Source organism: Podarcis bocagei (genome assembly GCF_964188305.1).
Source record: "Podarcis bocagei genome assembly, chromosome: 12".
NCBI lineage: Eukaryota > Metazoa > Chordata > Lepidosauria > Squamata > Lacertidae > Podarcis > Podarcis bocagei.
The window spans coordinates 23229880-23245428 of NC_138137.1; the positions used below are offsets into that span (position 1 = coordinate 23229880).

A 15549-nucleotide genomic window follows, 5' to 3' on the forward strand; every position below is an offset into this window, starting at 1 on the left:
TCCTCCTAGCCGTCACCTCAGACGCCGCGCAGTCGCGGGAAGTCGACGTCCCTCTGTGCATGCTCAGAGGCGCCCTTCTCAGGGTTCCATCACCCAGCTCCGCCCCCGCTAGCCGGACCCGAAGGGCTTCTTCCTCGCAGCCGTCCTTCCCCAGGCCAGCGGAGCGATACTCCAGACGCCCCTTTCCGGCCAGAAGACCCTCCCGCTTCCTTGTCTCGCCTATTCCCACGGCTGCAGCTGCACGCCCGCTAGGCGGAGCCCCGCGCAGACGCGACGGCGCTGAGGCGCGAGGAGGCAGCGGCGCCTGCTGGCTCCCTCCCTGCTGGCAGGCCGCTCACGTGAGCCGGAGCGCAGCTGTTACCTGGGAGGAGAGGCCGCCGCCGCCGCCGCCTGCTCGCCCTCACGCAGACGGAGCTGCAGGCGGAGGGAAGCCCGAAGGGAGCAAGCAAGCAAGCGGCAAGGTGAGGTCTCTCTCTCTCTCTCTCTCTCTCTCTCTCTCTCTCTCTCTCTCTCTCTCTCGCTCCGGGGGTGTCTCTTTTTGGGGGTTTGCTCGTCTTCGGCAGCCACCGTTCCTCGACTGAGGGAGGCGGCGGCGGCGCTTGCCAAGGTCTCTCCCATCGCAGCGAGGCGGCCTCAAGGGCGCACCTGGAGGTCCCGGCAGGTGCGCTGCTGCTGCTGCCTCCGCCGTCTGCACGGGGAGCCGCCGCCAGGGCTCGCCGAGGATGCGCCTTTTCTTCTGCTCGCCGGCCTCTCTTTTTTCGCAGGTGCAGCCATCGGGGATTCTGCAAAGAGGCAGGTCACCTCCTAGGTTTCCCACCCCCCCCCTCATGCACATGCACACAAACGCTTTCCCTCTCCTCCAACCCAGAAATCAGGAGAACGAGCTCTAGCAGGGGTGCCAACTTGAATAAAATAGGAGGGGGGGGGCGGCTCAGGTAAACCCCAGCCTGCATAATCGATCGCAAGATGCGGCTCGCACACACCATTTGAATAGCAATGCCCATCCATTTTGCAGGGGCCCAGCCCCCTTAATATTTTACTGGGGACCCAAAGAGACGTTGGCCCCTAGGAGTTGGCTCCTATGAGATCTAGGGCCAGGGCACCCCCCCCCCCAGGCAGAACTCACCAGAACTGAGTTTCGGCACCTCTCAGGTGAGTGCCCTTGCCATTTTAAGAGAGTGAGGTGAGTTCATGGTGAGTTCCAGCACATTTTCCTTAAAAAGGAGCACTGCCTAAGGCTACTTCTCCCTTGTCTCTCCTTGATCTTTGCACTTGATGACTCATCCCTGGGCCCCACTCTCCGCTGCATGTGTTAGTGGCCTCCCCTTGGTCCACGATGGCCGCTTCACACAATCGATGGCCGCTTCACACAGTCGCTGGATTGTTGCAAGCTCTGCGCTGGATAGTTGCCACCTCACCCCAGACCTCCCATTCACCTTTTGCCCCTGGGTGTGTAGTGTCCTCCCTGGGGGAACAGAGTCTTAATTTGCTCAGGCTGTAGATACTGCATCTGAGATTTTTTGGAGAGGCGGAGGTCCTTGGATGCTGCGAGGCTTTGGGTGTATAACTGAAGGGCAGGTGCACTGAGATGCTGTAGTGTAGTGGAGCTGTATCTGTAGAGATGCTTGCAGGGTGGAAATGTAGGCTTGCTAGCTGTAGTAACTCCGTTGCTGCTAAGTTCCTGAGCTGTTTTAACTGCCCGTTGCCCCAGTGTGTCTTCCTGCTCTTCTGACATTTCCCATCCATCTTCTGTGACCTTAGATCAGTTCCACTGCTTCTTCCTGTGGTTTTCTGGCAATTCCTATCTCATTTACAAAGGTTTAACAGGTGATGTCTATCTAGAATCTAGTGTGAAGTATAATATGGCTGCCTGCTATATATAGTCTAGCCTTTGTGCTTCATCTGACTCATTGAAATCATTTCTACAAACTTGCTTTCCATTGTGGCCCCTGGCTCCTTCCTATTTAAATATGAGCGTGGGCACAGATTGCAAGTAGTAAAGTGAGATTTTGCTGCTAATAAGGCATGGTTTTCTTTTCTAAAATTGTGAATACTGGAACATGAACTGAAAGTAGGTATATTACTGCCTGGTGGTTTTTTTTTGTTTGTTTTTAATAATTGCAAGAAATGCACTTGCTCAGGTGGTCTCTTTGGGACTTTAATTCAAAAGTTCTTCGAGGCTAAAGTACTGGGCTTTACTGAAATGTTTTCTCCCTCTGTCCATTGTTTGATCTACTTACATAAAACAACAAGCTTTTAGCTCAAGGTTATGGTTTTGAAATGGCATTGTGGGTTTTGGAGATTCACGTGCATCTTCCTTTTCACAAAATGGGGTTTTCTGGTTATTTTTAGATCTTCATGATCTGTAGTTTAAAGCACTATTGGCCTTTGTGTAGCTGTGCTGCCCTGTAAGGCAAGACCTTGATATTTTAGTGGGTTTCTAGACTGACCCCTGAACTACTCAGCTGCATAAGCCCAGTGGGCTACCTCTGTATACAGTGCCTGTAGTAGTGTCCATTATACTTTCCTTCTCAGTTAGACTCTATGAGTGTTTTCACCTGGATGGAATGTGTCCTTGACCTCTGATAGTCATAGTGCCCTTTGCTTGCCTGGATAGAGGACAAGATGGGTGTGTGTAGAAGCTAGCCTACTAGCTCCACCCACTTTTGCCTCTGGCCCCGCCCATCACTGGCATGTAAAATAAGGGAATGTGGCTTTCAGTGTACAGTGGTACCTTGGTTTAAGAACAGCTTAGTTTATGAACAACTTGGATTAAGAACGCTGCAAACCCAGAAGTAGGTGTTTTGGTTTGTGAACTTTGACTTGGAATAAGAACATGTTTCGCTTCCTGTTGAGTGTGTTCCATTTGTAAATTGAGTCTCCCGCTGCTATGGGAAAGCATGCCTTGTTTTAGAACGCTTTGGTTTAAGAACAGACTTCCAGAACAGATTAAGTTTGTAAACCAAGGTACCACTGTAAGTATTTCTGGTGGCTCATATGGAGAAGATCCTTTCTGGAATCGGCACCAGATTTAGGGAGGTGTGGGTGGTTTATCTGCCCAGGGTGCTGAGCCAAGGGGGTGCATAATAATAATAAATTTTAATAACCTGATATTTATGCAGGTACCCACTGAGAAGAGACATAAAAAAGCAAGTGTATCAAAATGAAGTTTGTGTGTGCGTGTGTGTGTGTGTGTGAAAATAAGAAATATTTAAAGGGGAGAGGTGCCAAATTTTGTCCTTGCTTAGGGCACCATATTACCAAAGTCCACCCCGCTAGAATTATTGCAGAGCTGCTGCTAGATTCTTTCCACACTGTATTTTTATCAGGAGGGTAACAATGCTTATATTCTATAAACGCCTTTCACTAATGTATCCAAAAATTGTTCATCCTGCCTTTTTTTGCAGCAGTGGCTTGTATGCAGCTTGTGATAGAGGAATCACCCCGTGTATTGTTCCATATCCATAATTTTTCAGCTAAATTACAGTTAATAAATGTTGTTGGTACCACAGTGATCAAGGTTTTGCAGGTGTGCATCCTATGGCATGTGTTGCATTGTTATCACGCAGTGGCATCGCTCCACGGAGGTCTCATTGAGACACGATCTGCTGAAGGCTACTGAGGTATAGCATTCTGGTAGAGATTATTGCCAGACCCCTGGTGAGTTGGCTATGCATGAGAAAACTTTGTTTCTACTTTATAAGAACTCATGAGGGTACACCAACTCCTTGTTGTGTGAACCTCTTGTTTGAGCCAGTGGCATCATGGGAGGTGAGGGGGTGTAGACTATTTCTCCAAAGCATTTTTACACCCCCCCCCCCAAATGCCTCTCGGAACATCTTATGTATGTTTAACAAAGGGGGGGGGGAATAGTGGTGGGGATAGAAAAGGGTAGAGGTAAACTCAGGCACCAGTCATTAAATAGTAGTCCTTCTAATGGCCAGCTAGAAGGGGATGGGGGAGCCAATTATAGCTGTCTCCCAGCAGAGCCAATGGGGTGACCCTGATTCCCATCACTTCCTCTGTTGCAATCTGGTAGAATCGCTTGCTGCACTTTGTGAGTCATACACTGGCATGACTGGCCTATATATGCAAATAAAAATCTGCATCTGAATTGTTGTACATCTGGAATTCGAACAGATTACTTTTAAAAGCCTTTTGTTGCTGCTCCTCATGTACGTATAAAATAAAATGCCATATTTTTCCTCTATAAGACACCCCCATGTATAAGATGCCCCCTATTTTGGGGGACTCAGATTTAAGAAAATGGGGGGAGATATATCCGCGTATAAGATGCCCTCCTAATTTTTGACATTATTTTTTAGGGGAAAAACTTAGTCTTATACACGGAAAAATACGGTAAGATTAGAAGTCAGACTCTTCTTGTCCACTGCAGGTCATCTAGTGATCTAGTAAACGATGGTAAATTATCTTTTGCCTCTCCCTAGTCTAAAGAATAGTGAGAACTCCGTGTCTGACCCCACTATCACAGAGCATTGCAACCCCCTTGAACTCAGACCATTGGGAACTATAGAAGCATTCGGTTGCCCAGCAACATCTCCTTTGCAGTTCAAATGTAGCATTTCAAAGCGCGTAAGACTGAGACAAGCCATGGTTTAGCACAGATGTACAGGCTCTTGGAATGGAGATTACAGGCATTTTGCTGCTTCTCAGCTCGTGCTCTTGTGAGCTAGGTCTATCTTAGCTAACATGTCTTCTGACATGTCAGGCTTGTGATTTGCCTTGAACTTTAAACAAAGAGCAAAGATTGGTTGCAGCTCATTATTTATCTGGAGCAAAACAAACCATGAGCCCAGGTTCATAAAGCATGCTAAGCCAAACCATGGTTTAGCTTGCCACAACACACCAGAGGTGGAGCAGAGCTCCCAGGGAGACTCACCTAACAGCTTCATTGCATATTTTCAGCCAGAAACGTTCCTCTTTCTCTCAGGCCTGTGGCTAATTAAGCAATCTACAGTGGTACCTGGGGTTACATACGCTTCAGGTTACATACGCTTCAGGTTACAGACTCCGCTAACCCAGAAATAGTACCACGGGTTAAGAACTTTGCTTCAGGATGAGAACAGAAATCGTGCTCCAGCAGCACAGCAGTAGCAGCAGAAGGCCCCATTAGCTAAAGTGTTGCTTCAGGTTAAGAACAGTTTCAGGTTAAGAATGGACCTCCGGAACGAATTAAGTACCCCTAACCCGAGATACCACTGTGTAGCCTTTTAAACTGGTGTGTGTGTTGTTGTTTGTTATTATGTTATGTATTTTTGTGTTTTTATACTGTAAACTACCCCGTGATCCTCAAATGAAGGGTGGTATATAAATTTAATGATTGAATAAATAAAATAAATAATAACAAAAGTGGGTGTGGCTTAGCGCAGACGTGGGCTCCTAGAGAGGACGTTTCAGCCACTGTGCAATATTATTTGTGTGACATTCGTTTATTAGAGCAGAGGCTTGTTTTGCATATTGTAGCAAATCCTGACGCCGTTTGATAGCTAGGATTGTGATTAATGTGACTGCCATCCTGCAGGTACAAAATGTTTTGTTGTTGTTGTTTTTGCAAAAAGTTGCAGAATCCGGTCGGCTCCTACTCCTCTGCAGATCTCAACGGCTGATGTGTTGCATGAAATAGCAATTACCGCTGCAAAATATACTAGCTATATTTACCGCCTTGAGGGGTGAACTAAACTAATTGGAATACAGATTTGAAATAAATTAACAATATATATCTCTCTCCAGTCTCCTGATTTCATTTTGCTCACCTATTTATTTCATTTGTAGCCTGCATCGTCCCAGATGCATCAATACAAGTTTCTGAATTACCATGAGTGCTGCTGCATATTCCCATTACCATGTCACTCCTCCACTGGCATAAGTGGAATAAACAAACCAGGAAGCATAGGCACAAACTTGAACAAAATATTGGGGCTGCTCCCTGTAATTCTGCCCCCCCCACTGCACTTCTGTGGATCGCACCTTCCTCTGCTGCACAGAACTGGGCACAGGCCTCCGCTTCCTCCCACCCACTTGCCTCTCACCCCCCCACACAAGAAGTTTCTGCCCCCCTCGCCTGCTCACCTCTCCTACTGGCCTGCCTCTTCTGCCTGCCTGCCCTCTTGTCTCTCCCCAGTTGCCTGGCTCAAACGTGCTCAGAAATGGTGCCAAAAGCTGGGAGGCAAGCTGGCAAAAGAGGGTGGTGCCCCCCTAAATATTTTATTGGGGAGTGAAGGGACCAGAGCCCTATAGCGTTGGCACCTGTGCCAGGAAGGATATTGTATATGAACTGAGGATTGTAGTATGTTGCTACTTAACAAGCCCATGATCTGATCTGTAAGCAACATGAGGTTGGCTAATAGCCATGGCTTCTAAAGGAGAAATGGACCGCAAAACCCTGTCTTGGGTATAATGGGAAGCCAAAGCTACCTGGTTTGTTGATCCCACTTATACCAGAAGAGAATTGGCAGTGTTTAGGCAGCATGAGTATGCTATTGATTGGTTCACAGGAAGTCAGAAACTCTTGACTTACCATCAGTGTGTGAGCATCATCAGAACTACAGTGGTACCTTGGGTTACAAACACTTCGAGTTACAGCCTCTGCTAACCTGGAAGTTGTATCTCGGGTTAAGAACTTTACCTCAGGATGAGAACAGAAATCACACGGTGGCAGCGGGAGGCCCCATTAGCTAAAGTGGTACCTCAGGTTAAAACGGTTGCAGATTAAGAACAGACCTCCGGAACGAATTAAGTTCATAATCAGAGGTACTACTGTAGAATGTTGTAACCTAAGATTCTGTAGCCTTTTTTTCTTCCTCTCTCCCAGTTCCTTTTCCCTTTTGTTATGTCCTTTTAGCATGAGGTCAGGGACTGTTTTATAGCTGACATTTGTAAGCTGTTCTGTAAGTCTTTTTGACTGACAAGGGAAAATCCCCCCTTCCTTAAATTATACTGGGTGAGACTGTAGCCCCATCCAAAGTTTTGCACTGTTTCTGGAAGATGCTGGGGTATAGGGGCTGTAGTGCTTCTGCAGGGGATCTTCAGTGTACTGCTGAAGAGCTGCCACATTTCTGCGTAGCCTTGAAATTCAAAGATGGTGCAGCTGCTTGATATTGGAGGTAAGGTAAAGGGACCCCTGACCTTTAGGTCCAGTCGTGGCCAACTCTGGGGTTGCGGCGCTCATCTTGCTCTATAGGCCGAGAGAGCCGGAATACAGCTTCCGGGTCATGTGGCCAGCATGACTAAGCCGCTTCTGGAGAACCAGAGCAGCGCACGGAAACGCCGTTTACCTTCCCGCCGGAGCGGTTCCTATTTATCTACTTGCACTTTGAGGTGCTTTCGAACTGCTAGGTTGGCAGGAGCAGGGACTGAGCAATGGGCGCTCACCCCGTCACGGGGATTCGAACCGCCGACCTTCTGATCTGCAAGCCCTGGGCTCTGTGGTTTAGAGTTTAGACCACAGCGCCTTTTTATGCAGTTCCCAGAGGATTCCTGACTGTCTGCATTGGGTCACCCTATAGTGAGAGTGCGGCTGAAGGATGGTGAGCGTGGAGAGTTGGTAGAGTATGAGATTCTTAACCTTAGGGTCGTGGGTTTGAGCCCCATGTTGGGCAAAAGATAACTGTACTGCAGAGGTTTGGACTAGATGACCCTCGTGGTCCCTTCCGACTCTACAATTCTGTGATTCTGTGTCTGAATCGGGGCCTGTGTATTTACAAAGATAGTCGATATGTATTACTGTGCACAAGAAGATCCCTTTAGAATGTGGAGATTCTGAATCTCTCTTTTAGAGCATTTGGGGTTGGCAACCACAGATGCATTAAGAATTCAAGTCACTTTGAAATATTCATATTTAATAAAGAAAATGGTAACCCAGTCGTACTATTTATACTTGCATTCTGCCTGAAGGGGAATGTAAGAGGTAGCAGAGCTGTGATTTATTGTTTCATCATGCAGGCTTTTCTCCCAGCAGAAATGCTCCCACCTGCCTTAAGTTCTTTTAATAGGAAAAATGAGTCTCCTTTGAACAAATGCTTTCCTGCAAAGCTTATGCCTTTTGCTACTGCTCAAGAAACATGAACAGAGGATACTGATCCGGGGGAGGGGGGGAGGAGCCTTCCGTATAACCCAAGCCATTTATACCAGCATATGGTTCTTAACTAATTAGTCTAGGTTTGTTTTTAATATGCATGCCTGAATGTTCCCCAACGTGCAGCAGGTAGTAAGGAGCACCTCAAGGTTGTTTCATGGAAACAAAGGGCCCCAAATTAGAAAAGCATGTGGGGAAAGTGTTTAAAGACCACCCTCCCATTCAGTCCAGTAAGCAATTGTTCAGATTGCAAAGCAAGACTGGCTTTTCCCACACATGGTTGGGCTTTTTTTGTGGGCTGTTTCCTAGTGACTGTATTTGCACCAGAAGCTAATGGCTCTAGCCATCTGAAACAAAAGGCAATTTGGTAGACAAAACCCCAGCTCTCCCACCCACCACCTCTGCTTGCAATCTCATTGTTTCGGCGCAAACCATTGCAAAGTATTGACCTATTTCCCGGGCTAAAAATATGTGCTGATTTTACCAGCCCTGCCTGCACATCTTTCAGCGTATAATGGAAGCAGACTAAACACACTCTAATTAAAAGTCATTAGAGCTGAGAATTAGACACTTTTAATATACATATGAACAACCTGAGAAGCAGCACGAGGGGTTGTCGACTTGCCAAGTCTCACAGCATACCTTGTGCTTGTCACAAGTCAGAGAATGCAGCCTTGCATTCATGCAGATATATGTATAAAGGAAAGAAAAATAAAAGTTTGCTGTCCACTTCCCACAATAGCAGTCCTCAGTTCATGCTATGGCTGGCAAGTCACAAGTCCGGGAGACAGCCCTGAGTATCTGTACAGATGAGCTCTTGACGGCGGTTCTTATTTTAATAAATAAATAAATTTCCCTCATTTAGGCTCACTGAAATGTCTTACAAAGAATTCATTTTACATGTTAATCAAAGCTATTTACTCTTCGGCATGCCAGCCTATTTTAAGCACATTGGCATAGTAACTGAAAAGGCATTAGCTGCACAAACAGCAGCAAAAATAGCAGCATACAGCCAAATTCCCTTGAGATTAATTTTCATCAAGAAGCACTAGACGGTGAGAAATCACTTGAAAGTTGTCACTTCAGGTAGTCTCAAGGGAATTGGATATTGCATTCTGACCATTGTCTTGTCTGATAAGATCTATATCAAAGCAACCTGCTAAAATTGTGTCTTGGAGCTAATTAACTGTGCATGAATAATACAGTTCAGCTCTCCTGGGATTTTTGAAAGATGTATCAGTCTCCTCATTCTGTGGATTTATGCCTTTTGAGACAAGGGATATAATCACAAGCAGCATACCCATCAAGCTTTTAAAAAGTGAGTGATGCTTTGTATTGTACACAATGAGCAATTTGTGGCTGGGGAAACACAGCTTCTCTAGCTGTTGCAATAATACTAGAGGAATCAGCATTCATCCCAGTGGTGAATGTCATAGTCCGCATCCTTGCTGTGTGAGCTGAGGCCATTTTTATTTATGTTGGATCAGAGGCTGGAAGCTTGCTCTGTGATGGCACTAGCTCATAGGGCAAATTCTATTAAATAGCATGGCCAACGCAAGGAACTTGGTAAGGATTCCTCCCCCCGCCCCCGCCCCTACTTAAGGTGTCACTGAAATGTAAAAGTGCATCAAATAATTGGTGATGTTGCAATATAGTTAAACACTGAATTGTGCATAGGGTTGTGTTTGTGTGATGACAATGAAGAGGCCAACCTATTTTGTCAAAGGCCCATTTTGAATATCATGCCAAGCTAAACTTAGAGCCCCCAAAATGTGTTTTTTTGCTAACAGACACAAGAGCAAATAAGTTGGAACTCCATTTCTGCTTTCAGATTCCTTCTGCTCAGCATTCTGACTACAGTCATACCTCGGGATAAATATGCTTCAGGATAAGTATTTTCGGGTTGCGCTCCGTGGCAACCCGGAAGTAACGGAGCCCGTTACGGAGCCCGGAAGTAACGGAGCCCGTTACTTTTGTTTCATTTTAATTGTATTAGTACCAATTTGAATATTGGTTCAAATTAATGTAAATCACTCTGAGATGCTTTGAAGTGTGATGGATAAATAACCAGTTGCCATTTCAGACATTATACCAAACTATGGTTTGCAGCCCACTTTGACCCAAAGTGCCTTATTCTTGTTGTCTTTTCTTTACTGTTAAAGACATTTTAATAAACCATCTTTCTGGGACACAGCCTATTCAAGGCAGCTTCCAGCAATACCTAAGGCATAATAAATTTTAAACCCCAAAACAAAAGCGTTAATAACAGTATCCAGTGATAAAATCAAAACACGCAGCCCAGAAAAATCCTAAAACTTCAGGAACAGTTAAAGATAGAATGCCATCAAAGATACCAACACCCCAATTGCAGTCTTTAAATCATGAGAAGACAGCAATAAATGGGTGTTTTTTGAGGACTTCAATCATTAAGCATGATTTATTGCCACACATTTGGAGTTCTCAGGTTCCACCACCAATGGCAGCTGGTTGTAAATCATGATTTGACGTCATGTGTCAACTGAGCCAAAATATTGGTCCAGAGTTTTGTGGCAGTTGGTCACTAATAGCACAAGATGTGTCAGGTATTCTCCAATTCTTTAAGACAATTCTCTGTTGAGGAAGTTAAGACAGTAAAAGAACTAACACACAGCTTTCTGCTAATGTATATCCAATTAGGGCTGCAGACGTTAATTAATGGAAACAAGTAGACTTAAGTGCATTAAAGCTTCAGTCAGTTAATTGGTGGGGCTGAGATTATAAGGGAGCCCCAGTTATTTTTCCAAATAACCTTGTCTCAGGTGTGGCACGTTTGTGGTACTTAAAAATCCTTGCTTATCTCTCTGCCAAAAAAAATTGAGTTAGGAAGCACAGTATTTTTCGTCCCATAGGATGCTCCGTCCCATAGGACGCACCTAGTTTTTTGGGGGGGAAATAAAGGAAATTTCCCCCCTTTATTTACCCCCCAAAACCAGGTTGGGGAACAGCGGGATGGCGGCGCTGTGCCTCCCCGCTGTCCCCCAAGCTTGTGGGGCTGGCCGATGTCTGCCCGGCGCACGGGGTGCTCTGCTTCAGCGTGCCCCCTCGCTCTGTGCAGCTGGCTGCTATCCGCAGCCTAGGGAGCCCTGTGGGAACTCCCACAGGGCTGCCCAGGCTTGCTGATAGCTTCCTGAAGCCTGGAGAGCGAGAGGGGTCGGTGCGCACCGACCCCTCTCGCTCTCCAAGCTTCAGCGAAAGACTGTATTCGCCCCATAGGACGCACACAGATTTCCCCTTCATTTTTGGAGGGGAAAAAGTGCGTCCTATAGGGTGAAAAATATGGTACATTTTACCTGGCTATACTGTACCTGGGTATAGTTGTTTATAAGAGAAAATAGTCTGTTTTAATTATTAAAGCAGATCCCACTATTCTCTCCACTAATTCTTCCATCATTCTCCTTTCACACTCAAAGGACTTTGTTTACTGAGCTGCAGTAAGTCTATTTTGGATGGCTTTCTTTCATTAAAATAGGATTATTTAGCTGGTGAGACAAGAATAGCAACCAGACAAATGCCAGTTTGGTCAAGTTAACCAATTTGGGGAGAGTCTGTAGTTCAGTGGAAGAGCAAATCCTTTGTGTATCTTGGAGATCCCATGTTTAATCCTGGCATCACCACTTAAAAGAATCGGATGATGGGAAAGGCCTTTCTCTTCCTAATACCCCAAAGAGCTGCTTGTCAGACAGCAAATGCAGTACTGGGGTAGCTGTATGGCCTGCCCTATCATTAGGCATGCTGAAGAGATACCGTGTCTTGTAAAGAGGCGGAAAATTGTTCTTTCTTATTCTGTTTTTGCTGCCAGCAAGAGGGGTGATTGTGGGATTTTCTGCCTCAGGGGTCAAAATAACTTGATCAGCCTTGGGCACAATGCCCTGTGAGAAAGGCTCGATTTTACTGCATCGCTTCAGGCGGCAAAATGTTTTGGACCAGCCCTGGCTAAATGGAGAAATAAAATGGCCTGGAATAAGGCAGTTTCTTATGATCCTAAAATGTCCCTTTTTCTCTAGGATGGCTCTGGCACCTCCCAGTTACTGTTTTGTTGCGTTCCCACCACACACTAAAGATGGCCTTGTGGTCATTGGGAAAAATTCTGCACGGCCCAGGGACGAGGTACAGGAAATAGTTTATTTTGCTGCTGCTACTCATGATCCAGGATGCAAAGTTGAGGTAAACAGCTTTATTTTGTACTTAATTTGTGGGTTTGACAAAGGGCGTGTTTGTCAGATGTGACATATAGACTCTCACAGTCAATATTGTAAAATGGCATGTTGCTCTGTTCTCTTTTCACCTGTTCTCACCTTTGGATCCATTTACCTGATAGTGCAAATTTATACATCAATTGAAAACAGGAATCTTAAAATAAGCCTGTTATCTTTGGCTCACAAATACCTTGGAGTTATCCAAGTCACAAGTCACTTTCCTTTTGTTTTCATAATGACCATTCTCTTTTTCTGTACTTTCAATCCAGGCACTGCCAGTCTAACAGCAGCTGGGTCAAACTGCAGTTTATACAACAAAGACTTTAGTCAGAAAAACGGCATATTCTGCTTTCTGATGAAAGATTATTCCAGAATCTACAGAAACAGAGATACACATACTCTTGCCTTTCTGCTCCCCTTATGAAGGCTCCCCTTTTTTTTAAGGACTGACATATTTTTGAACATACAGTATATGCTTTCATTAGAGAACCTGCTTATCATAACCAGCTGCGTATTTGATATAAAACATCTGTCATAAAATCAAATGGATTTTTCTCTCCTAGTGCTAGAAATTCATGCATCGCTCCTCTACCAGTACATGTTGAAATCCAATGGAAAGTGACATGTTTGCCTGTATTTTATTTTTGTCCGGTACAGTGGTGCCTCGCAAGACGAAAATAATCCGTTCCGCGAGTCTCTTCGTCTAGCGGTTTTTTTCGTCTTGCGAAGCAACCCTATTAGCGGCTTAGCGCTATTAGCGGTTTAGCGGCTATTAAAGGCTTAGCGGCTAAAAGGCTATTAGCGGCTTAGCGGCTTAGAAAAAGGGGGGGAGCGAAAAAAATCGCAAGACTCGCAAGACGTTTTTGTCTTGCGAAGCAAGCCCATAGGGAAATTCGTCTTGCGAAGTGCATCGAAAAACGGAAAACCCTTTCGTCTAGCGGGTTTTTCGTCTTGCGAGGCATTCGTCTTGCGGGGCACCACTGTATCTTTTGTGTATTCATGGTCAGTTTTGCAGCTAGAATTGGGTAACCTTTGGGGCTGGTGAGAGATCCTTTGGGATACACTAAAACGAGTTTGTAAGTTGCCACTTACCTGTGGCAAGTAAAAATCTTTCTGTGGTGACATGTCAATATGATAACACTGTACTTTCTATGGAGAAATGTAATCTGATTCAGTGAGGTCTTGTCTCCCTCTTCCCCCACTGTAGTGCACATACATTGAGATTGACCAGGTGCCCAAGACCAACGCTGTCGCCCTGAGCAGACCTTCCTGGCTTTGGGGGGCAGAAATGGGGGCAAATGAACATGGAGTCTTCATTACCAATGAAGCCATTATCACCAAAGAACCAGCCTCAGAAACTGAAGCTCTCCTAGGAATGGATCTTGTCAGGTGGGTGATCAGGGTGGATGAAAATCAATGATTTTTTTTTTTAAAAAAAGGATTTTTAAAAACAATTTAAATCTGTTTCTTTTTATATTTAAATGGTTGTTTTTTTAAAAAAAAAACTTTTGGAGTAAAAATCTTTCTAAATATAGTTTTCTGTTTAAGTTACATTGTAGTCCAAAGGCTATTCATCAGGAAATAAGGATTTGTTTTAAGTTTTTCATGTGTGCTAAAAGTCAGTCTAAGTTTTTTTTAATTGTTTAATCACATCAGTTAACAAAAATGGATACATATGCTATAATGTTATTGTTTTAGTTCAATAAATTGTTACTAAGCAAATGATTATTTTCCCCCTTCCAATAACATACAGCAGAAAAGTTGTCCAATTATAAACAGTTAACTTATTAAACCTCACAATAATTTCATAATGATCAGTATATGTATTTCTGATAGCATAACCAAATCAGTAAAAACTGTAAAAACTACTCTGAAAATTTATTATTTCAAAAATGAAACCTTCATCTGGTTGTAAGTATTAAGGTTATACCAGCAAAAATGAGTCTTTCTGTCAAAAAATTGTTTAAATCAAGTCTTACCAACTAGTGATTTAAATGGGTTTGATTTAAATCAAATCCACCCCGTGGGTGATTAACAACAACATGGTGGATGGGTTGTTTAGCCTGATAAGTGTTCTGAGCAATGAATCAGCTGTACGAAATATCAGCAGAAAATCAAACCCTCCTCTTGGTAACATCACCATTTTGGTCCACATATGGAAAAACACTGTGCGCTTTTACACATGAAGTACAATGCAAGTGTTTCTTTTCATCTTTAATACATGAACTGCCATGTCTCTGTGCCTTTTAGCATTGTATGTGATGTATCCTTTGGTCTTGAAACTCTGGGAATGGCGAGCACGGTACACAAACTTTAAAGTAATAATTGGGCACTCCTATTATAAAAAAAAGGGGATCTTCCAAGATGCAAAAAGTCGGAAGACAACCTAATGTGCTTTTAAAAGCAGCAGTTGCTTTGTAAATCTGTACAGCCCATGAGCTTCATTTTAGTCTTCATTTTCAAAACAGCCTACTGTGACTTAGAATTCTTGCTTGTGTGCTTCAAGGCGGGGAGGTGGGGGACCGGGGACTCTGGAATAATTAAATCATTGTCAGGCATACTGCATCTCATGCATTCCAATGGAAAGCCATTTGCCGTTGACTCAAGTGCTGACGAATGAGCTCCAGAAAATCGTTTTATTCTAGCCCAGCTTGATTGACATGGTTCCTCTGGCCAGTCTTGTTTGTATAGTACAGCGAGATTAGCTTAATGTCAGTAAGAACTATTATGGCTGGAAAAGAGACACTAAGAAGGAAAGGGTGGAAAAGAAATGAGACTGGCTTCCATGCTAGAAAATACAATAGGGCTATAGGCTGTTGTTGGAGCTAATAATAATAATAATAATAATAATAATAATAATAATAATAATTTTATTATTTATATGCCGCCCATCTGATTGGGTTGCCCCAGTCACTCTGGGCAGTTCCTGACAAAATATTAAAAACACAGTAAACCATCAGCCATTAAAAACTTCCCAGAACAGGGCTGCCTTCAGATGTCTTCTGAAAGTCAAATAGTTGTTTATCTGTTTGACATCTGACAAGCTGTCAAGCAAGACTGCTAAGCAAGCTGATTGGGTCTGCCTGATTCTCTCTTTTTGCATGAATTCTCCCCGTTGCAAGCAGTTCTCAAGCGTGCAGGTCTTATAACTGTCCTAGCAAGATTTGAATCCTCCTTTGGGAAAACACAGTTGTATCCCGTTCAGTTTAGTTAGAAGAT

General features: G+C 44.3%; 1 protein-coding gene and 1 long non-coding RNA gene across 2 annotated transcripts in view; one reads left to right on the forward strand and one right to left on the reverse strand.

Annotated features, from left to right (window-relative positions):
• LOC308570341 overlaps positions 1-15549 on the reverse strand; it is a 153039-nt gene that overhangs the window by 95568 nt on the left and 41922 nt on the right. The gene's annotated exons all lie outside the window — the stretch shown is intronic.
• SCRN1 (secernin 1) overlaps positions 261-15549 on the forward strand; it is a 30754-nt gene continuing 15465 nt past the window's right edge. The window contains exons 1-3 of the mRNA XM_081164792.1: positions 261-461; positions 12139-12298; positions 13538-13719. Of these exons, the coding sequence (XP_081020918.1) occupies positions 12140-12298; positions 13538-13719 (341 nt within the window). The 5' untranslated portion in view covers positions 261-461; position 12139. The remainder of the gene's footprint in view (positions 462-12138; positions 12299-13537; positions 13720-15549) is intronic.